We start from the raw sequence: 23,917 nt of genomic DNA on the forward strand, positions 1-23,917 counted from the left end.
TGAGGGACGAGGGAAGTTGCTGTGATCCCGTAGCCTTGGTGCCAGGGGAACCAACCCATGAGCTGTTTCCAAATCCCCTTCATGACCTGAAGTCCAGCTGTGTTCCTGCCAGGACAGGCTGTGCTGCAGAGCTGAGGGCTAGCTGTGCTGTTGTCTGATGGAGGGTTTGCAAGTGCTGGGACCCCACTGCCCAGACCTGCAGCATCCCACCGTGGGGCACGAGCAACCCAAAACGCTCCTTTAGGGACATTGTTTATCAGCTGTGGGTGAATTTATTACTAGGTGGTGGAGGAGAAGATTCTCAGTGATGGGATTAGCTTTTGCTGCTGTTGGTTCTTCCTGGGCCCCTCTGCTGAGGAGGTGGCCTTTCTCCTGGGGACAGGGAACTGCAGCTGGGGTTATGGGCTCTCCAGTGCTTGTTTTCTGATGGCAGATGTGTGTCCCCATTTTAGTGGTGGAAGGACTCCAGGTTCAGATTCTAAAGCTACTGCTGAACAACAAGGACAGAGGAGGGGTAAGTGCTCTTTGCTGCAGTATCTCCACAGAACAGGACTTGTAGGGCATGGGTTCACCACCTGCTTTTCCTGCTGCCAGGGGGAAGCCTCCAGATACATCTTCCTGAACAAATTCCGCAAGTTTCTTCAGGAAAATGCCAGCAACAGAGGGGTAAGTCAGAGGAACAGCCTTCCCACAGCCTCACCCTGAGAGCTCTCTGGCATCATCAGGCTGGGATCTCTGCCCTTTTGACTGGTCTGCTTCCAGCAGCTGATCAGCTGAGGCCTAGATGTGGCAAGGGGTGGGATAGAGGAGGAAGATTTGAGGCTGGATAACAGGCAGCTTATCCAAGCCCTGTGCAGTGACTGATGAGATTTATAAGCAGTCCTTGGGAACAGCCTTAGATAGGAGCTGAAAGTTCTCCTAGAAGCTCTGAGGGAGCAGAGCTGTAGCGTGCTCTGGCACAGCTGGCCTGCTGGCTTTGGCATTCTCTTCAGTGCCTGGGTGAGGACTGTTCTTGTGGCCCTGGATGAGGCTGTTGGCCTGCAGCTTTGGGAGCTCAATGGCTGCTGTTGCAGGAAACCCCCTTTTTTTCACATGCATCTCTTGTGTTCCCAATCAGCCCCATTTTCCATGGTGTACAACATGGTGTCCATCCTCCTCTGTCAGTCCAGCTTGTTGATTCAGTGCCCAGGGCTTTTTAGACATATGTAAGCTGCTGCCTGCCACCAGCACTGGGCTCTCTACCAGCACTGGAAGTGAGAGGTGCCAGCAAGACTGAGAATACAAACTTGCTGCCTATCCCTTGTGGCTACTGGGACTAAGATGCACTTTCACACCTGTTCTGACAACTGAACTCTCATTCTTGCCCTAGAACCTGACTGTGTTGTGCCCACCAGAGTACATGGTGTGCTTCCTGCACCGGCTCATCGCTGCCCTGCGCTGCTTCTGGGATGGCCACAAGGCAAAGAGCCCCTCCGCTCTCAGCAGTGAGGGTAAGGCCTGGGGGAGATGCTTTGGAGGCATTTCTGTCATTAGGACAAGGTTTGTCTCTTGGAAGTGCTCTCCACGATGCTGGAAGCATCGTGTTTCTCCTGAGTGCTCGAGCCTTCTGTCAGCCTGTGTCTGCAGTTCCTAGGCACCCTGGGAAATGCCTATGTGCACATCTATTCCAGTTAGCATCCAGGACTTGCAAAGAGGCACCTGTACTGTTTGCTGGTTCCCCCTGTGTGCTCTGGAGCAGGCTCCAATACTGATTATGGGTCTGTAAAGGGCAGCTCAGTGGTTCCATAGTCAAAGATCAGGGGAAGACACCTGTCTGATTCTGTGTTTCCCAGACTGGGGGATTAAGGGGAAGCCAAGTCAGTGCCAGTTCCTTTCCCACTCTCAAACCCCACCTTCTGTGTCCTGCCATGATCTACTTGTCATTCCCTTTTCTTACATTGGGCTGACCCTTTCTCTAGACTCAGTAAGTGCCTTTTGATCCATGTGGGACCAAGTGACAGAGCTGGCACAGCCAGGTGGAGAGCTGCCCAGCTTTCTGATAAGCCAGTTCCCAACCAGTGCCTTGGGGGGTGAAGTACTGGGATGCTTCTTGTCAATGGCCATTGGTTGCTCCTGTTCCTTTGTGGATCTAATACTTGCTTCATTGTGGAAATCACCTCTTCCTTAATGATCTGTGCTTTTATGACAACAGGCTGGGCCCTGGGGGTCTGTCTTAGGAGGGTGTATGTGTCTCTGTGGATTCCGTGCATGGGACTCATGGGAAAAACAAACCTCTTTCTCTGCTTTAGAGGCATATGTCCCTCCTCAACTCTTCTATAATGGGAAGGTGGATTATTTTGACCTTCAGCGACTTGGAGGCCTCCTGTCTCATCTTAAGAAGACTCTGAAAGGTAAATGCTCTTATTTCCCATACCTGCATCCAGCTCCTGGCTGGAGTTCACCCAAGGAACACCCCAGGAAGGGAGCCGTGGGTAATGAACTGTGATTAAATTAGAGGAAACTTGAATTTTACTAAGATGCCAGTTACACTGAAGAAGACACCATCCCTCTTGGGTGGAGTGAGCATCCTTTTATTGTTTCTGTCCCTGAATGGGGCCTGTGGCTGCTGGTGGGAATGGAGTGGTTGGGAATACCCTCTGGTGTGGTGCTCTTGCTGCACCACAGGCAAGGGCTGGGAGCTGTCAAAGCACTGACTGCCAGCCTGGCTCTGCTGGGTGTGAAGGATGTCCAGGATTTCCTTGCTGTAGCACTCCAAGCACACAACAGCAGCCCTGTGTATGTCCTGCAGCTGTGTGTTTGTGTGCAGCATGCTATATTGGCAACAGACTTTCAGAGCCTCCTTTTTGGAAGGGTTGGAAACCCCTTGTCATTCCTTCAGACTTTGTTTGTCTCTGGTTTCTGGCTAATGCGGCACTTGCCTTTGGCTCAGATCTCTTTTCTCCTTCCCCAGTGTGTTTGCAGGATTAAGGCCATTTTCTCTGTCTCAAGTTGATCCCTGTCTGTTCAAAATTAACTTGAGAACCGTGTGATCTCCTCTGATACCTTACCAAGGTCTTCCTGGCCAGCTTGAAAGACAGGGCTATGGACTAGAGGACACCTTGTCCAGGCTTTGTACAGCATTAGCTGTCAGCACAGCCTTCCTCAAGGCTGAGAATGGTTTCTGATCTGAGTCTCAGTCCTAATGACTTGGGGACATATTGTGGGACAACACTGAAGTGCTATATGCTTAAAAATGGCCTCAGGCTGTGAGTTTCCTTCCCCACACCAGTCCAGTTGGCTGTGGTGGTTGTCTCCTGATTCCTCAGTTACTCTAATTGTTGCTGGTAGGACCAGAAACAGGTCCTGGGTGAGCAGCACCTGCTGCAGCTCAATCTCTGCCACATTAGCAAGGGCAGAGCTGTTCTGTCTGAGCTTGTTCTGATGCAGCATCCAACTGTGCTGCTTCTCTACTGCTGAGCAGCAGAGAAGAGGGTGAGCCTAGGGCTGCCTCATGGGGAGCAAAGGGTGACTCCTACTTCATAGCTGCCTTGATGTGCTCTGTGCAGATGACCTGGCTGCAAAAGCCAATGTCTTGATTGACCCTGCGGAGCTGCAGGCAGTGACTATGGATGATCTCGATGAAGATGAGGAGTCAGCAACATCAGCAGCACAGGTGAGCTGTTACTCACCTTCAGAGCCCCTGCTACTGGAGCAACAGGCTCTGCCTCTGGCTTAGAAGAGCTTTGCCTTAGAGGAAGGCAGTCCATGGGCAACCAGATAAGCAGCTGCACTTGCAGGAGGGTCACTGGAAATCAGCAAGGTCCTGGATCCACCAAATTTGAGCAGCAAAGTATCTTTACTGTGTTCTCTCACTACTCACTTGTCTGAATATGCCCCTTCCCTTCCATGGCAGCACTTGCTGCTTGCATGTGAAAGGGTGTAAGCAACTGCAGAGAGCAGCTTCCTCCCTTAGAAGAAGGCTGTTTAGTCTGGAGAAGAGCAGACTGAGGGGGGATCTCATTAATAGTTACAAATATCTAAAGGGTGGGTGTCAGGAGGTTGGAGCAGCACTTTTTTTTTCTATTGTAGCTAGCAACAGGACAAGGGGTGATGGGATGAAGCTGGAACACAAACAGTTCCATCTAAACATAAGGAAAAACTCTTTCAGTGTTTCAGTGAGGGAGCCCTGGCACAGGCTGCCCTGGGAGGGTGTGGAGGCTCCTTCCTTGGAGGTCTTCAAGACCCATCTGGACACGTTCCTGTGTGACCTGATCTAGGTGACCCTGTTTCTGCAGGGGGGTTGGACTGGATGATCTCTAAAGGTCCCTCCCAACCCCTACCATTCTGTGATTCTATGAATATCCATTTGCTGACCTGGCACTGCTGGCCCAACCATGACAGCAAGGGCTTCTACTCACTTTCTGCTGCACACCTCCACCAGCAGCCTTGCTGGTACAAGGGAGGAACAGCGAGCAGCCAAACAACTAGAACTGTTTCTCCCTTAATTGCTTTCCAGTCTCAGCGTCCCTCTGCTGCCCTGGCCATTGGAGGAGCTCTGGCCAGGCCTGGCTGGCTCAGCTCCCCCACCCTGGGCCGTGCCAACCGCTTCCTCAGCACAGCAGCCGTCAGCCTGATGAACCCGCGGCGGCCGCTCGGCGCCCTGGAGAAGATCAAAGTGCGCACGCTCAGCGTGGAGCAGCGCACAGAGGAGGACAGTGAGTGCTGTGCTGCGTGCTTGGGGGCCCAGCTGGGCCCTGGGACGATGGTGTCTTCCAGCTCCCAGTCCTCTGAGGAGCAATGCAAGCCATTTACTGCCAGCGTTGCCCCTTCCCATTCCCAGGGCATGCTGACACCCACGAGCCCACAGCTTTGCCATCCTGCGTGTGACGCTGGTGATGCTGTCACTGTGTGTGAGGAGATGCTGCCTTGGCCCCTGCAAGGTCAGGGAGACTTTGCAGGGAGGTAGTTCAGAGGCAGCTGTAGCCACACTTGCTCTCAACACAGCTCACCCAGAGGATGCCATGTGTATAACAGCACTGTCACTGTTGGATTGGGCCAGGCAGGCCTCTGAAGCTCGTAAAGGGCTCAGGGAAGTGAGACCTGCATGTCTTGGGTCTGTTTGGACAGATCTGGTGGGTCAACCTGATGCAGGTGGTGTGATAGTGTATCTGGTGAATCACAGTGGCTGGGAAGGAGCACTGTGTTACAAAGGCACAGCAGGCCTTTGGCTTCAGAGAAGTGCAGGCAGCAGCTGAGGTGCCAGAACACCTTACTGAAAGCTTCTCTCCTGTCTTGGGGATGCATTGCAGTTGAAGGCAGCCATGGAAACGAGGGTCTCTTGCTGGGCAGACCTCCAGAGGAGCCTGACCAGCCCATCACAGAGAATTCCCTCCTGGAAGTCCTGGATGGGATAGTGATGATGTACAACCTCAGTGTCCACCAGCAGCTTGGGAAGGTGAGTGGCACGTGCTATGCAGGAATCCATTCCCCCCACATCCGTGCTTCTACACCCACTCTGTTTTCTGCTTACTTAGAGACTGTTTGTGCCCTTTTCTTCTCCCAGCCCTTGTGGGGGATCTGGTTGCATGCTTTTAGGTCCAGGGGAAAAAAAGTGTCTTCATTTATTGTTGGAATCTGCTGGTTTTCAGATGGTTGGTGTGTCAGATGATGTGAATGAGTATGCCATGGCACTGAAAGACACAGAGGAAAAAATCAGCCGCTGCCCAAAGAGGGTAAGTCCCAGCTTCTTTCTCTGATGGGACCTCAGCAGCTGGCAAAAAGCATTAAGCAAAGTGGGTGATTTCTAGCCCTGGAGCAGCCAGTATCTTGGATAGGACAGTAAGCCATGCCTAGAGCTGGCAGCACATTTCAAACTATGCAAACTTGCAAATCTCCATGTGCTGCAGACACCTCAGAACCAGGCACCTTGGGGAGGGACCTGTTCTGTACTATTCCAACTGTGGGACACTGTATCTGATGGCATTAAAAAAGACTAAAGCTGCTGTCCACACTGGACCAGCATCTTCATCAGGCCTTGTGGGCTGCAGCTGAGACTGGTAAGAGCTTGTTATAGCCGATTCCCACTTCCTCTGCAGAAAGGCTACTCACCCCGTTCCCTCCTGCTAGCCCAGGATATACCCCCTAGCTAGCCCCAGGGTGGTATTTGTTTATACATTGTTTGCCCAGCTCTGAACAAGGATTCTATAAATGACAGTGACATCTGCCCTCACATCTCTACACTCTTTTCAGAGGAGAGACATCCACGAGGAGCTGCTGAAGAGCCAAAAGGTCTTCTCGGAGAAGCTCAATCACCTCAGCCGCCGCCTCGCTTGGATAAACGTCACCATTTATTCAAAGGTGGGCAGGAGCATCATGTGAGAAGCTCAGAGGAGACTGAGCAAGTGTGCCTCTGTGTCTGTGCTGCGTGGCTCATATGTCCTGAGTGTCATTTTCCCTGGTATTGGAGAAATGCTGATGATCTCTGGGGCTTGTTTTTCCCTTCTTGTGTATCAGACACTCCTTCCTAAGCCTGAACCCTTTCCAGTCCCAGGGCTTGGTCCTATAGTGTTTATTAGGATACATCTCAGTCTGTTCTGAGCTGTGCATGGTGCTGTAGGCTTTGCAGATCAAAGGGGCATTCAGTTCTCAGGGCAGCTCCCCAGGATAGAGGCTACTGTGAACCATTTCCCTGACTTGTGCTGTGTCATGGGGTCTCACTAAGTGCTGCTCTTCCTGAAATCAGGCAGGATTTAAGCCTAGGGGTTTCTATTCAGGTGTTGTCACTTGTTTCCCACATAGAGTGCATCCTGCATTTAGCAATGCAGTGACTTTGCACAGCTTGTTTGGTGTTCCCTGCATCACCATTTCTCAGGATAAAGTCTCTGCTCTGTTTTCTCATGAGCAGTTTTGCTGTTATGCACTGATGATCTGTTCTTATCTTCCCTTGGACGTTGCCTTGTCCCACTTCTGTAGCTTTTTTGTGCTGGACAAAGACAGGTTTCCCTGAACATGCAGCAGCAGCAGGGTCTCTGCATGTGTCCCAGCATCTAAACAGGGAGTGGAGATGTGGTAGTTCCTATGAACACTTGTGGCAGAGCTGCAGTGGCTGCTCCTGACGCATGAGCTTTTTGCTCATCCTGTCCTTCACTCCCAGAGCAGGGCTGCAAGGCCCAGTGCTGTGCTGCAGCAGCTCCCCAGCTGCATTAGCATAGCCCATGCTTGCCAGAAAATGAATCTTCCATCCTGGACTGGTGTGGGAAGGCTGAGGGGTGTTACTGGTGTGCACTGCAGGGGTTGCCAGCCCTGTCTCAGGGGGATCTGTAGGCAGATTAAGCACAGGTGCCCACCTCCCATCAGGAGCGTGGTGTCACCTTTCCTGATGAATCAGCAGTATCTGGGAGTGTAGGTTACAGCCTGCCTGGCCTGTACTCCTCTGGTCTGTGTGGCCTGTGGGCAGAGCAGAGCTGTAGCTGTAACTGCTGGAGGTGTGCCCCAGGAGCCCAGCAAGCTGGCTCTGGAGAGGAATGCAGCTGCATAGAGGAGCTTGTCCTTCCCTTCAGGGCTCCATCTCACAGTCATCCCTGCTGATCTGTGCAGGAGACATCCACAGAGCAGGCTCCTGCGTCCCCAGGGCTTGTGTGCAGGGAAGGGACACATCTGTGGGAGTGTTGCAGGCACGGCTGATGCTGATGGAGAGAAAGAGACTGGTTCTGTCTAGAGGTGAAGTCCTGCTCTGTGCTGAGGTGTCAGAGCAAGGGAGAGGCTGCATCTTCCTCAGGGGAGTTAGTCACTAGTTTATTCTGAGCTGAGAGATTCAAGGTTAGACAAAAAGGAGCACTCTGAGTTTTAAAGTAGATAATCCCGCCTTCAAAATATCCCAGTGGGAAGACTGTTTCAGTTTATTGTAATACAACACTGTATTTATCCATCACAGTGTGGGTAATCACATCTCTGTATCCTCCTGGTGTAAGCTTGCTTCTAGCTTTACAGTACTTGAAATGACATTTTGAGGTTATGGAGCCTCCCTCAGACCAAACACAGCTTTCTTTACCTTCACATTGTCTACTGCACCGTTGCTTTTTACCCTGAAAGCAACAGGAGCTGAGATGTGTGTCAGTGTTGAGACAAAGATGCCTTTTAGTCAGTTCAGTCAATTTACACTGGTTCAGTATAATTTACAGAACAAACCCAGTACACCTCCCGAAGATGGCAGCAACACACCCTAGAAAAGCCACTAAGCAAATGAAATCACTTACCTGTGCCTCTGGTTTTAGTTTCTTAGGTTAGACATGTCACCCTCTCCATCTGTTGTTATGCAAGTTGCTCCTGCTTATGATATTTCTTGGCCTTGCAGGATGTGAAATAATATTTCTTCCTTCTGGGGCTTTGTTGGTGGTGATTTTTATAGCTTAAAGTTATGTAGATGCCCTTAAGTTTCCTGGGTTTAATTTAGGATCCCTTGAGGTTTGCTTAGGGAAGCAAGGGACAGAAAGTCTGCTTGATAGGCTGTGGCTGCCTATTGCAAAGATCTGAGTTGGTGTGAGCTTTCAACCTGTTCCCATTGAATTCCCACAAAGCACCAGCTTTCTTTCCAGCAGGGTTATGCTGGGTCTGCCAGTGCCTGTCTTCCTGCAGCCACTGTGCCTGGAATAAAAGCCAGCATGTCTTTTTTGCCATCAGGCCTGTGTGGTCCCACGTGCCCTAGCAAGGAGTCATTCTTGGAGGGTTTCAGGGCTCAGTCAGATAAAGCCACAGCTGATCTGATGTCACACTGGGGTTGTCATGCTCTGAGCTTGGGGTTGCTGTAGAGATCAGTTGTCCCTTCCCCTTGATGCTTCTGTGGCTCTATGAAAAGGCCGAATGGTGCAGATCTGGTTAATGAACATAGAGCAGTGTTCTGAGGCCCATCTCAGACAGGGAGATGTTTCTGAGCTCCAAGCCTGCTGCTGGTTGTTGTGTTTGTCCAAAGAGACCTGGACAAAAGTGAAATGGGGTTGTTGTGTTCTCTCTGGACAGGAGAAGATGCAGGATATCTATTGGCTGCTGCGTGTCTGCATCCGCACCATCGAGCACGGCGACAGGACGGGCTCGCTCTTCGCTTTCATGCCAGAGTTCTACCTCAGCGTGGCTATGAACAGCTACAGTGCACTCAAAAACTACTTCAGCCCTGTAAATAGCATGGAGGAACTTCCAGGTAAGGACACAGGAAGGCCTGGCCAGTTCTGGCCTCATAAAGTCTAAAGCAAGTCCCATCCTTACGGGGAAGCACCGGTAGCATCATCCCGCCTGTGTCTGCTCCTGGTAGCAATGTAGTGTCCAGTGACAGGACAAGGGGTGATGGACAAAAGCTGGAACACAAAAAGTTCCACTTAAACTCAAGGAAAAACTCCTTTCCTGTTGAGGTGAGGGAGCCCTGGCCCAGGCTGCCCAGGGAGGGTGTTGGAAGCTCCTTCTCTGGAGACATTCCAAACCCACCTGGACTCGTTCCTGTGTGACCTGATCTAGGTAGGACCTGCTTTAGCAGGGGATGGGACTGGATGATCTCTAAAGGTCCTTTCCAACCCCCACCATGCTGTGATACTGTGATTCTGTGATGTCCTACATCAGTGTGTTGACTGGGTGCTCTGGGGCAGGGGCTGAGTGCTGTTCCTTGAGCAGGTACCCACTGGTGAGCCATGGCCATTGCTGTGCCTGGACAGGGACCCCATGCCTTGCCCAAAGCAGTAGCAAGTCACAGGAGCAGCTGTGGTGAGAATCACTGGCAGATGTGGGTTTTGTTTCCAAGAAGGTACCAGGGATGGGCTGGGATGCTGGAAGATGTGATTGCCCCAGCAATGCATGCCGCTGCCTGCTGCTTTCTGGGTGGAAGGAGATGTGCCAGGAGGGCAGGAACAGGGTCTGCTTTCAAATCTCCCTGGGATTTGGATACATTCCTGTGGAGATGACCAGCCACTTGATGGCAAGAATCTGTATTTAGGTGGATTGCCTCTGTACATGTTCTGTGCTTTTCCTGGCTAAGTGATCCCACTGAGCTCTTAGCAAACAGTTCTGTGCTTTCCAGAACCTGCAAATGTAAGAAGAGCTTCTGTTCCCACCAACAAGACATAGCTAAAGTGTTCACATCCATTAAGTGTGGGCTGTTCAGAAGTAGCAGAACTGAAGGATAACAGATCTCTTCAGGGCCTGCAGGCTGGACATGGCTTTTGTGCATAGATGTAGGGTGCTGCTTGTGATAGTCATGGAATCCTTGCAGTTGGAAAAGACCTTTAAGATCATTGAGTCCAACCAGTCATGATAGGAGGGAGAATGATGCTCAGCCTCCTCTGTACTAGGCATCTCTCTCTTGTCATCCAGCTCAATGGCAGGATGTCTTTCTCTGAGTAGCTATTTCAGACTCTGTAGACTGAAGTGAGAGGTTGTTGGACACAAATGTGTTTTCACAGCTGGCTGCTTTGACAACTAGACACACCACAAAGCTGCAGTTAGCTGTGGCAGCAGTTAATTCCATGCCCACAGGAATGCTGGGGCCACAGGGCTGCCCATTAGGCTGTTGGTGTGACCTCTGCTCCTTCCTTCTCTTTGCAGGCTACGAAGAGACCCTGATGCGCCTCGCTGCCATCCTGGCCAAGCATTTTGCTGACTCAAGGATTGTTGGCACAGGTAAAGCTGCACTTCCCTGCTTTGGGGTGGTAACAGGGGTAAAGCTGCACTTCCCTGCTTTGGAGTGGTAACAGGAGTAAAAGCTGCCCTCCTCTGCTTTGGGATAGTAACAGGAGTAAAAGCTGCCCTCCTCTGCTGTGGGTTGTTGATTTTGCAGCTCTGGCCAGATCCACTGCCAGTGGCTCACCAGACATCTGATGGGATGTGTCTTCTGAATCTGTTGAGTGCTTTGTGTCTGCACATGCAAAGAGAGGCCAGGCACTGCCCTTGTCTGGTGTTCCCTGCTTGTTGCAGGGTTGGATGCATCACCTGGGATACCCTTCTGAGAGCGGGACTCATGTCCCAGCTACTTGCATGTCCAATCTGGGCTTATTCCTTAGCTGCATGAGTGTAAGCACACTCTCTACACCAGCTGGGACAGTAAGAGTCAGTCCCTGCAGCCTCTGGTGCTCTGGGCTCCCTGGTGTGCTGTGTCGTCGTGTGCCCAGCCTGGTCCCTTCTCGTTCCTCCTCAGACATCCGGGACTCCCTGATGCAGGCCTTGGCCAGCTACGTCTGCTACCCGCACTCGCTGCGTGCTGTGGAGAGGATCCCAGAGGAGCAGTAAGTGTTCCCTGCCTGTTCCCAGGGGGCTGGGGCAGGGCTGGAGTGGTGGCAGGGCTGGGTGGGGGAGCAGGTGGGCTTCAAAGCACCGCCAAGGGGCTGGGAGCTGCCGCAGGGGACTGGAGTTGATTTGGGAGCCTTCAGTCACCCTTATACCAGTGGCTTTGCCCTGCCCTAGCTCCATGGGTCCTACTTTACTGTGTGTTGCCCCCAGACCCTTTGGGCTGAGCTCTGTCCCTGTCTGACAGGCGAATCTCCATGATGAAGAACCTCCTGGCTCCCTATGAGCAGCGGCCCTGGGCACAGACCAACTGGATCCTCGTCAGGCTGTGGCGGGTGAGTGTCCTCCCTCCCTGCCCCTCAGTGTCTGGGGCTACCTGCACACTGAGCATTTCACTTCTCAGTAGAAGGAAGCTCCAACTGTCTTCAGCCTCTAAGATCTTTTCTTTTGTCTTTTCCCAGGGCTGTGGCTTTGGGTACAGATACACACGGCTCCCACACCTGCTGAAAACCAAGCCTGAGGATGCCAGCCTGCCCAGCCTGCAGAGTGAGTGGGGCAGGGCACAGGCATGGGTGCTGAGGGAGGGCCAGCCTCTTCCCTAGCAGCTGTCCTTACTATGGGCCAGGCCAGCTGCTGAGGTGGCTGCTGAAGAAGGGGAATCCTGACTAAACACCCAGGCCTGATCTTTGCACCCCCAGCCTCTCTGCACTGGCTAGGGACCCTTGTGTGCTGGCTGATTGATTAGATCAATCACAGGGAGGGGTTCTTGCCCTTCAAGGGAGAGGAGAGAGGCCCAGGACTGCATCCTTAGCAGAGCTTTATCCCATAATGTAAGCCTGGGAGAAGACTCTCTGATGGCCACAGAGTTGATGAGTGTGCCAAGCAGCAGGTACTGTGTGAGAGGGAGCAGGTGCCCAGGGAGGCAGGGCTCTGGACAAGGTGGCAAGCAGGGAGTGTTTCTATGAGGCATCTCTCAGAGCCTGTCCTGCCTTTGGCAATGCAGTTTGATTCTTGGCACTGCCACCAAACTGCAGGATTCTTTGACTCTGCTGTGGCTGAGAAAGATGTGGGGAGGAGAAGGTGCCTTTCCTGAGCTGAACACATCCCCAGCTTCACCCTTGCAGGGTCTGGGTCTGTCTGGATACATTCCTGACCCTCCCTCTGCTGTGGAAAAGATTTTGTGGCAGCCCTTGCTCCTGGAGAGCCGCTCAGGGATGGGGAACAGAAGGTGCTGCAGCCTGATGCGGGCAGGCAGCGTGTGAGGTTGTGCACTGAGCCCTGGCCAGTGGGGAAAGCTGCCTGTCTCTGTTTTAACAGCATTCTTGTTCTCTTTCTCTCTCTGTGGGTGCCCAGGAGATCTCTCTGTTGCTAGTTTCCAGAGTAAGTTTGTTATGTGACCCTCTCATGTCTGGTGAAGTAGCTTTTAGAGAGCTCCCTCCTCCTCCTTTCCTGTCTAGAGACACCCTGCTCTGGGGGCAGAGGGCTTCACCCAGTGGTCATTTGTCTCAGTCAGGTGCCTGGGAGATGCCAGGCAGGCTGGTGCCCATGTGACAGTCTCTGAGGCTGCACCATGCATCCCCCCTTACACCTATTTTCTCAGGGCTACCTCTGGGGTCAGAGCCCTGCCACGGGCTGTGCCAGCCTTGGCTTCCTCTCATCCTTGGAGGACAAAGGGCAAGCCCTGGTACACATGTGGGAGAGACCTCATGACTATCCACTCAGCCTCCTCCTACCTCACAAGCAAGCCCCTGAATGGCTGCCACCAGTCCCTGAGCTACACCCATCCCAGGGAGCTGTGGGGCAGGAGCATTGTTGCTCAGCTTTTGGTGCCTGTCTCCATCCACTCTGGGTGGCTCCACACAGTCTGAGCCCGGAGTGGGCCGGGCTGGCTACTGGGGACTTGCTCTTGGGAATGCTATTTTAAGGTGCAACCTAATCAATAATGAATGCTGATTTAATTGGAGAGGGACAGGGGACAGAGGTGTCCTTGAGATGCTGCCCAGGGAGAGAAAAGGAGGCAATGCCCCTCACCTTTCCCCCATTGGTCTTCACCTTGTTGCAATTTGAGCGTTGCCAGAGACAATGGGAAAACTGCTGAGCTGAAGGAAATCCCTGTTTGTCTGGGGCTGCTTTTTCAGGCCAGGCTGAAGGGAGCTTGGGAAGCCCCTCTTCTCTGGTGCTGCAGCCTTGTCCTGCTTTGGAGATGCTCCTTGGAGGACCCTGTCAAGGTGGGGAGGGTGTGCTGGTGCAGCCTTGCACCGTGGCCTGTGCTCACGGATAATGGGCATGGAGGTGGCTGCTGGGCTGGCCCAAGGACAGGGAGAGGCTCAGAACGGCCCTGTGTGTTCCTGCTGGCTCCCTGAGTTGTTCCTTAGCCCTGCAGGCAGAGCTCTGGCCCTGGTTTGGCTGCTGGGAGCAGGCAGGGGTTGTGCTCAGAGGCGGGGGTGGATCTGGAGGAGCTTGTTTTGCTTGCATGGTGCTGGTAAGAGCGGCCAGCCTTGCCACGGCACGCACACGGTGAGCAGCAGCCCCGGCCCTGGGCCAGGCCCAGCCTGCCCTGCTTTCACTGACATGCAGGGTGGCTTCAGGTTGCAGCACAGGGCACCTTTGCCCCAGGCCTTGGGGTGGAGAGGAGGTGGATGGGACGGTGAGATCATCTATCAGAGCTGTTGTGCAGCGTGGGCCAGAGAATTCAGCCACAGCCCCTTCCCAGGTCCTGGAAGTTTAGCCTAAGCTAAAGAGGCCTTTCAGGAGAAATCCTGCTTGATCTGACAATACCTAGAGCATCAGCTGATGGCAATTGAAGTGTCCAAGCCATTTGGATAGTAGTTCCCCACCCTTAGAAAGAAATCCTATCAGTTTTTCCTGCTGGGAAGATACCTGACCTCATCTGTCATCCACTGCTGCTGCTCTGCCTGTCTCTGCTGGGTTAAACTCCGTGCACTACACTTGATTCTTCAAAAGTGTCTGTATATCAGGGACCTTTTCACTGGTCAAAAGCAAGTGTAGCCTCTGTGTCTTACTCAGGAAGGGGTTTTGCTTTTCTGTGAGCTTCAGTGTTCACCCTTCCCACATATCCAGCTGCCCCAGAGGTGCCAGTCAGGGAGCCAGTGTTTGCATTAACCAGCTTGGAGGCATGTGGGAGTCCCAGGCGTGTGCTGGGGTGTCCTGATGCCTTGCACTCAACCACACTGATATCTCATCCCCTGAATGTCACTTGCTTTCCTTCAGCCTCACCCTGCAACGTTCACTTTGGTCCTCCCCAAATGTACCTTTGCACTGTCACAGCTCACTGGTGGCTTGGACCTCTGCATGCCCAGCTTACCCTTCTCACTGCTGTGTCAGCAGTCCAACAGCCACTGAGCTGCAACAGTTTCACATCTACTTTCCAAAACTCCTACTAGTGTTGGGTGGAACAATCTTTCTGCTGAATGTGGTCCATGTGGGGCTTTCCTCCTCTGTGCTCCCAGCCCTGCTGGAAATGCTGCAGTGTGCAGAGCCCCCCTTGGGCTGCTGACCAAGACTTCTCACAAACAGCCCTGTTATAAATCTTCCTGGGTCATTAGCAAACTCTTAAAGTACATCATTATCTTCCTGTGATGAAAGTACATGACCCTACTTCTTTCCAATTGCCTAGTAGGAGCACTTATTGAAGGCTTCCACTTTGCTTGATTGCTTTCTAACTCTATCTGTGGGCCCCTGCTCCTGTTAGATTTTCTCCCATGACTACTTTTTCTGTTACTAATTCTGCTGGGATTCTTTCTCCTGGCTGAAGCAGCTTTGCATGTGGTGTCATTCCTGGTGGATGTTTCTTTTCTGTGTCTTTATTCACTGTGTCCCCTCACACCTAGGTGATTGGCTTTTCTTCCTCTGCCTGTTTTGCTCATGTTTTTGTGGGGAAGTTTGTGTTGTGGAAACATCAGATATATCTGTAATCACTCAGGGCCATGCTCTATTGCCCACATTAAATGTATTGAGGTCATCATTTCTGGCCTTGGAAAACCACTGCTTTCTGTTCCAGTGTCTGATCTTTATCTGTCATAATGATGGCTAAGCCGAGACTGAGTGGCTTTTCTATTAGGGAGTTAGAAGCTTTAGAAACACTTGCCAGGGTTAAGAAGGTAACCACATCAGTGAGGATCCACAGAGTCTTTGTGAAAGGCTGTGCCTGTCTGAACTGGCACAGGTAAGGGCTGTGCTGTCACCCAGGAGGGCAGTGGTGTGACCAAGATGTGAAGGAAGTGGGTGGAAATGTCTGAGCAAAGCAGAACACCTTGCAAGTGAAGGTGAACACAGCACCAGGGTTAGGTTTCTGGTTACCTCTAATGATTGCCTTATGGAGAACCTCACCTGGGAGCTCATACAGGGGATGAAGCTGCTTCTGCTGTGTTCCAAGGCTGATTGCTTGTGTTGCTTCCAAAGCCTGGCAGTGACCTCAGTGTCTTTAGATTCAGAATCCTCTTGGGAGCACTGTTTCCTGGGGTTAGCTTCAAACCCTAAAACAACCTACGTAACTAGGGAGAGGTTTGACCAGAGGCAGCACTTTCTCATGCTTTTATAGGCTGGCACAGTCTTTGCCAGCAGCAGGGAAAGCATTTAAGAACCTAGAATTGGAGATCTGGAGCAAATTCACAGCACTTATTGGAAAACAGACCATTGAGGAAATAGTCATTGGCTCAAAGTCAGGGTAAAGCAAGTTATTACAAGCATGGGAACATCTTCAGAAAGCCAAGGCTGCCTTCAAATGAGGTAGTCTTTGGCTGGGCCATTCATTTTGAGATCAGTCCTGACCTGAAATGTTGATAGAAGAGGCTTTGGCGACAGACCAAGGGGACAGCCCATAAAGCTGATCCTGGCCTGGAACTGCTTCAGTCCTCGAAGGCTGGAGTGTCAGCACTTTCCATGAAAAGCACTTTTTACATGTTGAAGGGAGGTTGGGGAAAACAGAACTCAAAAGCTTAACCCTGGGGTAAGGACCTTCCAGTTCTGAATGACTGGGAGAGAAAACAGGTGGCATTCAGCACTGATGTAGAGTGGTGAATGCAAAGGGAAAATGAAGGTAGAAATTGGTGCTCTGTGAGCTGAGCGTAACCCTTAGAGACAAGATTGCATGATGGGCTACCTGGGACCTGTCTGTGCACCCTCCTGAGGAAAGAGCCTTGATGTTTCAGGTGTGACCTCTCCAGGGCCAAGCAAAGGGGTGGCATCTTCCCTTGATCAACTGAACACATCCTCCTACCATCACCCACCTCTTAGTTGTAGTGAGAGCCTTCACCTGTCCCTATTCAAGCTGGTATCCTACAAAACCCCTTTATGGGATGGTGCTCAGGCTGTAGTTCCCCATCCAGGACTGATGTTTAGGGTCATCCTTCATCAGATGCAGAATTTTGTCCTTTTTTTGTATATGAGCAGGTTTTTCCCCCCAATCCTCACGTTGCTCAAGGTGCCTCTAGCACATCAAACACCCTTGTTTAGTGTCTAAAGCAAATGTGCTGCGCTCTGCCATCCATCACAGAGAGAGAAGACAACCAAGTGGGCTCCAGTGTTGACTGCTGGGCTTCTCCACTTGTGCCTTGCAACCAGCAAGTTCCTGAGACTCTCAAACTGTAGTTCCTGCAACAGGGTTATCCTTGAACTCTCATCTTTTGGAAAATATCAACTTGATGCCCAGTCAAAGCAGCAGCAGCATTTATGAGGGAAGCAAAACAGAAACAAACCAAAGCACGTTATGTCTTTGTGCAAATCTGCCCTGCACTTGTGGTTTGGGTGTTGTGTGAGCTTCTGATCCCACCTCCCCAGAGAAAGTCTGGGAGAACCAGCCAGGCTCAGGGAGGAGTGGCAAAGGGGACAAAAACAGGACACTGGGACTGTTTCCATTTGAAAGACTAACATAAAGGTCTGAAATCGGGGCTAACTGGAGATCCATGTAACTTGAGAGCAGCATCTCACTGCCTCTGCCACTACAAGGGGGAGGTTGCAGAGAACTGAGTAGGAGCCAAGTTCAAATCCAAATCCCTCCAGCCACACACAGCTGAGCTGTGAAGTGTTGCTCCAGGATGTGTTCAATGCTAAAGGCTTACACAGTTTCAGGAAGCCCTGGGCAAGAAACACACTGAGGAGCACTAAATAAGTGAGAGGGATGTCTGGCTTGGGCTGTCCCTGAGCCACGTGTACCCCAGGGCTGGGAAAGAGCCTGCAGGTGGGAGTAGGACAAGAAAAGTGTTTCTTGTGATGAAGTCCCTCCCAGAGATGTACTTTTAGGCAGGATCAAAGCCAGGGTGCTGGTCTGCCCAGAGTGATTATGCACTGTGAGACATCAGTGTGTGTCCTCTCTGACAGCAGAAGCTCATTGAGTACTTACAGAACAATTTATTCTGTTCCCATTTGAGCTGGCAGCCTCCTGCCATCCCTCTCTGGCTTTGCTAATCCCAGCTATCAGTCTGTACTTATCCCTTGCTTCTCAATCCCCCTCCTGAGGGATGTGATGGAGGTCACCCTGTGTTTCTGTTGCCCACTGGCCCTTCCAGCAGGCTGCCACCCCAAAGACCTGCAGTCACAGCACAGCCTGTTCCTCTGGGCACCACAGTGCTGGTGCTGCCAGAGCTTCCCCCTGCTCTTACTTACTAATAGCTTCAGGTAGAGGGAAAAGTAGTTAGATTGGGTGTTTTCCCTACATTTGGTAAGTCTGCTCAAGTTTCTTTCTCCAAGCCCTCAGTTTTAGCCTGTGGTTTGAACTCTGATGCTCTTCCCTCCTAGTGCTGAATGCTTTTGTGAGCCTCTTGCTCACAGTGGATCCTTCTGCTGGTGAGAAGCATCTGTCCCATTTGTGCTTCCTTCCTTTCTTTGCCTGTCCATAGGGGCCAGTGCCACATGCAGCCCTGTTTCCAAGGTGCTGGTTCTGACCCTGTCTGTGCTCTTGATAGTGGAAAACCCCAGAGGTGAGATGTCACTGCAGGGACATCTCTGTGCTCAGGCTGAACCTGGCCAGGGAGCAAGGGCAGCACTGCCTGAGCTTGCTGAAGACAGAGCCAGCCCCAGCTCCATGCAGAAGCCTCTCAAGAGTGGGATTTACTGGTTTCCTTCTTCCTCAGACACAGGCAGACAGGCATGGCCACGTGAGGGCAGAGGTGCCTGTGCTGGCTCCAGGCAGCTGCTGCCACACTGGTATGAGGAGCAGCTACTGCTGACCTGCCCACAGGCTTCTGCAGAGCTGAGCAGGAGGGCTGCTGAGCTGCAGGGCAGTGCTCCTGTGCACGTGGGCAGCAGCCAGCACACAGGGCTCTTCCCTGCTTAATTCGGGCTGGCGTTGCAAAAACGAGCTCGGGGGTATGACAGGCGAGGCTGCTGCTCAGAATAGCCCCTGCTCCCTGGCTCCCAGTGCCCTGCCAGCTCTGCTTACTGTAAGTCACAAACCAACATTTACTGAGCCCAGGACCCAGCCTGCCCCTGCCCCACACCCCCAGGCCTGCTGAACTGTCCCTTTCTCCCTGCAGAGCCGTGTCCCTCCACCTTGCTGCAGCGGCACATGGCAGACCTGCTCCGCAGCGACCGCGACCTGGCCCCCAGCTTCCTCAACAGCGTCCTCAACCAGCTCAACTGGGCTTTCTCCGAGTTCATTGGCATGATTCAGGAGGTGAGGGTGCTGCCCAGGGCTCCACAGGTGCCTGTGTCCTACCTGCATCAAGGTTCAAGACCCGGAGGCTGGGCGTGCAGTGGTTCCCTGCTGTGCACGGGAGCTGGGCTGGGGGTCGTGGCTCTGCTCTGGGGAAGGAGCACTGAGTGACTCTGGCTGTGTTGCTTGGCAGATCCAGCAGGCAGCAGAGCGCTTGGAGAGGAACTTTGTGGACAGCAGGCAGCTGAAGGTGTGTGCCACCTGCTTTGACCTGTCAGTCAGCTTGCTCAGGGTGCTGGAAATGACGGTCACGCTGGCGCCAGAGATCTTCCTCGACTGGAATCGCCCATCCTCAGAGCTGCTGCTCCGGAGGCTTGCGCAGGTACAGCACCCTCTGAAGGGCTGGGAGGGCCCCTCTGCCCTCTCTCTGCATGTGCTGTGCACTGGGAGCTCCTGCTGCCAGTGCTGAAGCAACTAAAGCTGCTGCAGCAGACCCAGCCGCTGCAGAACAAGGGGTGCTCCCTGAAATCCCTATGTCAGCTGCTCCCCTCTTTGGCACAGCTGATTTCCACCCCCACCTTCTTTCTAGAAGAAGGGAGGATGATGGCCACTTAAAATCTTCCATCAGATGAGCTGTGGCCTGTTTCTTGCACTCAGTAAATGCTGAACTTGCCTGTGACAAGCAGTGCTATGAAGTCTGGAAAGGAGGTGTGGTACATCTCAGCAAAGAGCTGTGGAGGCTGTAGCTGCCTTCACAGGGAACATGCCCCAGTGTTTAGGCCTGTGTCTTGGTCCTTTGTCCCTCAGTCCTAGAATATGGTACTATACATCTCCACTTCCCTGCTGGCATGACCAGGACAGCTTCATTCTAACCCATAGCACCCCTTAGGCACCAGTAAATGAGCTTCTGTTCTAAAGCACGGGTAAGCCTGGAGAGCCCTGAGGACAGGCTGCTCTTGTAGGAGTCAGCCTGTGGAGAGCAGTAATGTGTATCCTCACTATACCACAAAGGTTGGGTTGACCCAAGGGTTGAGGGCTCTGAGCAGATGAGTCAAAGCAAGACAGTGTGGTCTAGTTCAGCAATCATGAGGGAAATGCTCAGTCTGGGATTTCTGTAGGGTCACTGTGTGAGGAGGAAACTGAGGGGCCCTTCACAGGTGGGTTAGGCAGAGCTGGGAGATGGGCAGTAGAGAGCAGAGCACTGCAGCATCCCCTTCGTGTCCTGGTGCTGCTGTAAAGCTGTGTCCCATGACTGAACATGCCCACAGAGGGATGCAGTGTTCTGCTCTTCATCCATGAGGGCAAAGGGAAGAGGGGTGCTGCATCTGAGAGCTGATGCTCAGCTTGCAGTGGTCATGTCAAGCCTGGAATGGTCCTTGCTCATCCCACTGTGAGTTTGGATGTGAGCTAATGGGGACTAATTAAGTGTCTTTACAGCTGATTCCTTCTCTGCTGGTCACAGGCAGAAACCCTGCCCTGTGGTGCTGCTGTGTTTGGCAGAGCAGCTGATTGCTCTCTGTGCTCATCCTGTGCTTCAGGGCTGGTAGATCTGTCCTGCTGCCAGCTCCAGGCAGGGCAGGACCCTGCTGACATTGCTTTTGCCTACAGCTGCCAGCTTGCTCTTCACAGGCTGTGGCTGCCCTGGGGACTGCAGAGAGGGAGGCTGGACTCCTAGGGACTGAAGCTTCTGCTTGCCAAGAGCTTTTATCCACAGAAGCAGCTTGACTTCCATAAATGAGACTCAGATTTAGGTGGAGGAGGCTGAGATTCAGGTATCTTGGACTCAGAATGACTCTTCCCTGGTTGGGTCTGGTACAACCATCATGGTGTGGTGCCACCTCCTCCCATGGCAGGACCAAGCTAGGTCAGTGCTGTGAGCCTCCCTCCCTGCAGCCACCAGCTCTCTGGCACCCAGCATGAACCATAAGGACATGCTGCCCCAATGCATGCTCTTTGGATACTGCTTATATGAAGGCCCATCTAGAAAACACAACCCCTCTCTGCTTTTCACCACACAGCTCTTGAACCAAGTGCTGAACCGTGTGACAGCTGAGAGGAACTTGTTTGACAGAGTGGTCAACCTCCGCCTGCCAGGTGAGTCTGTGCACTGACTCTGGCCCTCTGCAGGGAGGTGAGGGATGGCTCACACCAAGGGTTGATGCAGAGGTGTTTGGGATCAGACCTCAGGCCTGCCACATCCCTGCTGGGAATCCAGTTTGGTCCCACACCCTGCCATGGGAATGCTCTCCTCAGAAGACACATAAATCCTCCAGACAGATGTGAGCATTGGTGTTCTCCCTGGGCCCTGAGCCCCTGGCTGCCCAGCAGCTCTGCTTCCCTCCAGGATCCCTGTTCTCACAAGACAGCAGATACCTGGGTCTGGCTGTCTGTGGTGAAAGTGGCAGATGCACTGTGCCTGGCAGGAAGGTGTCCTGTTAGGCACTGATCTGACACAGGTGGGAGCTGTGTGAAAGGCTCAAAGCCCTGGACAATCACAGTTTAGGTAGCAGGCTTGGTTGCTGGGCTCTGCATCAAGTAAAGGGTGCACTGAACTGCTGGGGGAAGCTGCTCACAGCAATACCAGCCCTCTGCCTCATGGAGGTGACTGGGGGCAGCTGAGCTGGGGCTGTGGGCAGAGACTGGCTCCAGGTGCTGGTACAAGCATCCTGCATTTCCCATACAGCAGGTGGGTTCTCCTGCCTGCTTAAGAGGGGACAGACCACCTTTTCCACTTGCAGTGTGGCTGAGGCAGGGGTGCTCCATTGTGACAGCAAGACCTGAGTGTGGGGTTTGCATCAGTGGGGCAAAAACCCATGGCCCCATTGGGTGTTACCTCATCACTGTGCCTCCTGGGCTGCTCTGCATTGAGCTTGGGAGGAGAGATGCAGCCCTGCTGTGCCCTGGGAGGAGAGGTACAGCCCTGCTGTGCTCTGGGAGGAGGGATGCAGCCCTGCTGTGCCCTGGGAGGAGGGGTGCAGCCCTGCTCTGCCCATCACACAGCTCTCTCTTTCCCTTTTCCTTCCATAGGGCTGGAGAGTGTGGACCACTACCCAATCCTCGTGGCTGTGACAGGGATACTGGTCAGGCTGCTTGTGGACACTGATGGTCAGGGGTGAGTGGCTTTTGGTTCCAGAGCAGGTGGCTTTGGGCATTGCAGCAGTCAGCCTCATGGGAGGTGGTGCAGGAGCAATGTGGGTGTGTGGGGACTGAAGTGACACGAGGCAGATGTGTATGGAGCAGGCAGAGGCCAAAGAGCCTCATGCCCCTGCAGCAGCTGTGTTCCAGTGCTACTGCTGGCTGTCAGATTCCTTCCTGTGGTGCAGAAAGGCCCTTGTGAGAGGTAGCTGTGAGGTACTGTACCAACAGCACATGTGAACCTTCACCCTGGGATGGGGCCTGGCACTCTGTGACATGACAGCTGCTGTGGCTGGTGGTGAGTGCTGTGTGTCAAAGTGCTGTGCTGCTGTGGTGACAGAGGCAAAGTGCTGCTGCCATGGGTGGAAGGGAGCTTGTTAGAGCTCCTTCACACTGAACCCATCTCAGGAAGGTATCCAAATGTGTGCAGAATTCTCTGTCTGCCCAGACCTGGTACAAAGGTGGCAGAAATCCTGTCCAAGCACTTAGGTGATGCCTGTTTTCAGATGAAGCAAATCTTCTTGTCTTTATGGTAACCATCAGAGAGATGGCACTGGGGGAATGATGTGGTGGTTGATGTGTGTTTGTGCCTGCTTGTACTGCCAGCAGGCTGGCTGTCACACCCTCTGCAGCCCTGCCTTTGCTTTGTGCCAGTGTCATTTGAAGGTGGCTGACCTGACCAGAGTGCCCTGTAGGGTACTGCAGGAGATGGGGCTGTTTGGCCCATGCTGCACATCCTGCTTGTTTTCACATCTGGAGAACATGATAGTGCCTGGCTTTGCAGAGAGCAGGGTCCCATCTGGCCAAGCAGCTCAGCCCTGCAGCCAGTCTTTCAGCTGCCTCTCTCAAGGACTCAAAGATGCACACAAATATATCTAATTATATCCTGTCTCCCATGGCTGCTGCACCAGCCTCACAGCCCCAAGCATGACAACACCAAGAGCTCAGCACAAGGTCAGCAATCAGTGGCCTTTCTGGACTGTGAGCAGGGGTGGATTTTCCTCACCCTCAGAGTCCTGCTCTGTGGAAAGGGCAAACGTCATGGATGTGGTGCCATAACCAGACACTTCTTCCTGGAGGGATATGGGGAGGTGATAAAGCAATTCCCTGTGTGTCAGGCAGAGAAACCCTTCTCTGTCTCCCTGTCCCTTGAACATCTGTCTCAGGCCAGGTCTTGTGTAAAACCAAAGAGAGAAAGAGATGAAGCACTTTGTGTCCCTCAGTTTAGCAGCCTCCATAGAGCACTGAGAAGATGCTGGTGTGATGGCAATCACATCCTTTCCAGCCTGCAGGGAGACAAAAAGCTTCTGGACTGTGTCTTCTCTGCCTGCAAAGCTGATATGAAAGAGGCTGCAGAGCACCAAGCAGCACTGTGCCCTGTGTGCCAGCAGCACCCTCTGTGCCCTGGGCAGCACCAGGAGCTGATGGATCCTGCAGCTGGGAAGAGGCAGGGCTCTGACTGAACTTGGAGGGCTTTGTGGTCACCTCCTTAGGCACTAGAAAGAACAATGCAAGAAAAGCATCAGGTCCTTATGGTGGACCTAGAAGACGAGCAGCAGAAGCTCTGGGTGGAAGAGGAGGAAGCACAGGGAGATGTGTCTGTAAAACAAAGTGCATCTGCCTGATCTTGCAAAGCCCTGCACTGAAGCTGAGGTTTGATACAGCACTGATCTATGAAAGCAAGCAAAGGTTGCAGTGAGGACACTGAGGTCCAGCACTCTGGATTGAGGACCAGGGTGTGAGTGTTGTACCTCACTTACTTACAGAGGAGTTATGCTCTGTGCAGGTATGTTGAGAAACAGCAAACAGGGTTGGGATGGTGAAAAACAGGGGGTGTGAGAGGACACACAGAGGTTATTCTACTGCCCTTGCGTTCCTTGAGGGTTCAGTCCTGGTTTGATCCTGTGTGCAGGTGCCTTGGCACCACAT

The 23,917-nt window shown here is 52.7% G+C and overlaps 1 protein-coding gene across 2 annotated transcripts in view; it reads left to right on the top strand.

Annotated features, from left to right (window-relative positions):
• Positions 1 to 23,917, top strand: part of RNF123 (ring finger protein 123) — a 49,734-nt gene that overhangs the window by 15,254 nt on the left and 10,563 nt on the right. For both annotated transcript variants that reach the window (XM_062008365.1, XM_062008366.1), the window contains 18 exons: positions 453 to 514; positions 595 to 666; positions 1,370 to 1,490; positions 2,289 to 2,390; positions 3,546 to 3,652; positions 4,496 to 4,694; positions 5,289 to 5,434; positions 5,628 to 5,711; positions 6,229 to 6,336; positions 8,995 to 9,172; positions 10,564 to 10,638; positions 11,153 to 11,240; positions 11,489 to 11,576; positions 11,703 to 11,787; positions 18,735 to 18,874; positions 19,047 to 19,235; positions 20,872 to 20,947; positions 21,881 to 21,965. In XM_062008365.1, coding sequence (XP_061864349.1) covers positions 453 to 514; positions 595 to 666; positions 1,370 to 1,490; positions 2,289 to 2,390; positions 3,546 to 3,652; positions 4,496 to 4,694; positions 5,289 to 5,434; positions 5,628 to 5,711; positions 6,229 to 6,336; positions 8,995 to 9,172; positions 10,564 to 10,638; positions 11,153 to 11,240; positions 11,489 to 11,576; positions 11,703 to 11,787; positions 18,735 to 18,874; positions 19,047 to 19,235; positions 20,872 to 20,947; positions 21,881 to 21,965 — 2,005 coding nt within the window. The remainder of the gene's footprint in view (positions 1 to 452; positions 515 to 594; positions 667 to 1,369; positions 1,491 to 2,288; positions 2,391 to 3,545; positions 3,653 to 4,495; positions 4,695 to 5,288; positions 5,435 to 5,627; positions 5,712 to 6,228; positions 6,337 to 8,994; positions 9,173 to 10,563; positions 10,639 to 11,152; positions 11,241 to 11,488; positions 11,577 to 11,702; positions 11,788 to 18,734; positions 18,875 to 19,046; positions 19,236 to 20,871; positions 20,948 to 21,880; positions 21,966 to 23,917) is intronic.

This window comes from Colius striatus, chromosome 15 (assembly GCF_028858725.1).
Source record: "Colius striatus isolate bColStr4 chromosome 15, bColStr4.1.hap1, whole genome shotgun sequence".
NCBI classification, from domain to species: domain Eukaryota; kingdom Metazoa; phylum Chordata; class Aves; order Coliiformes; family Coliidae; genus Colius; species Colius striatus.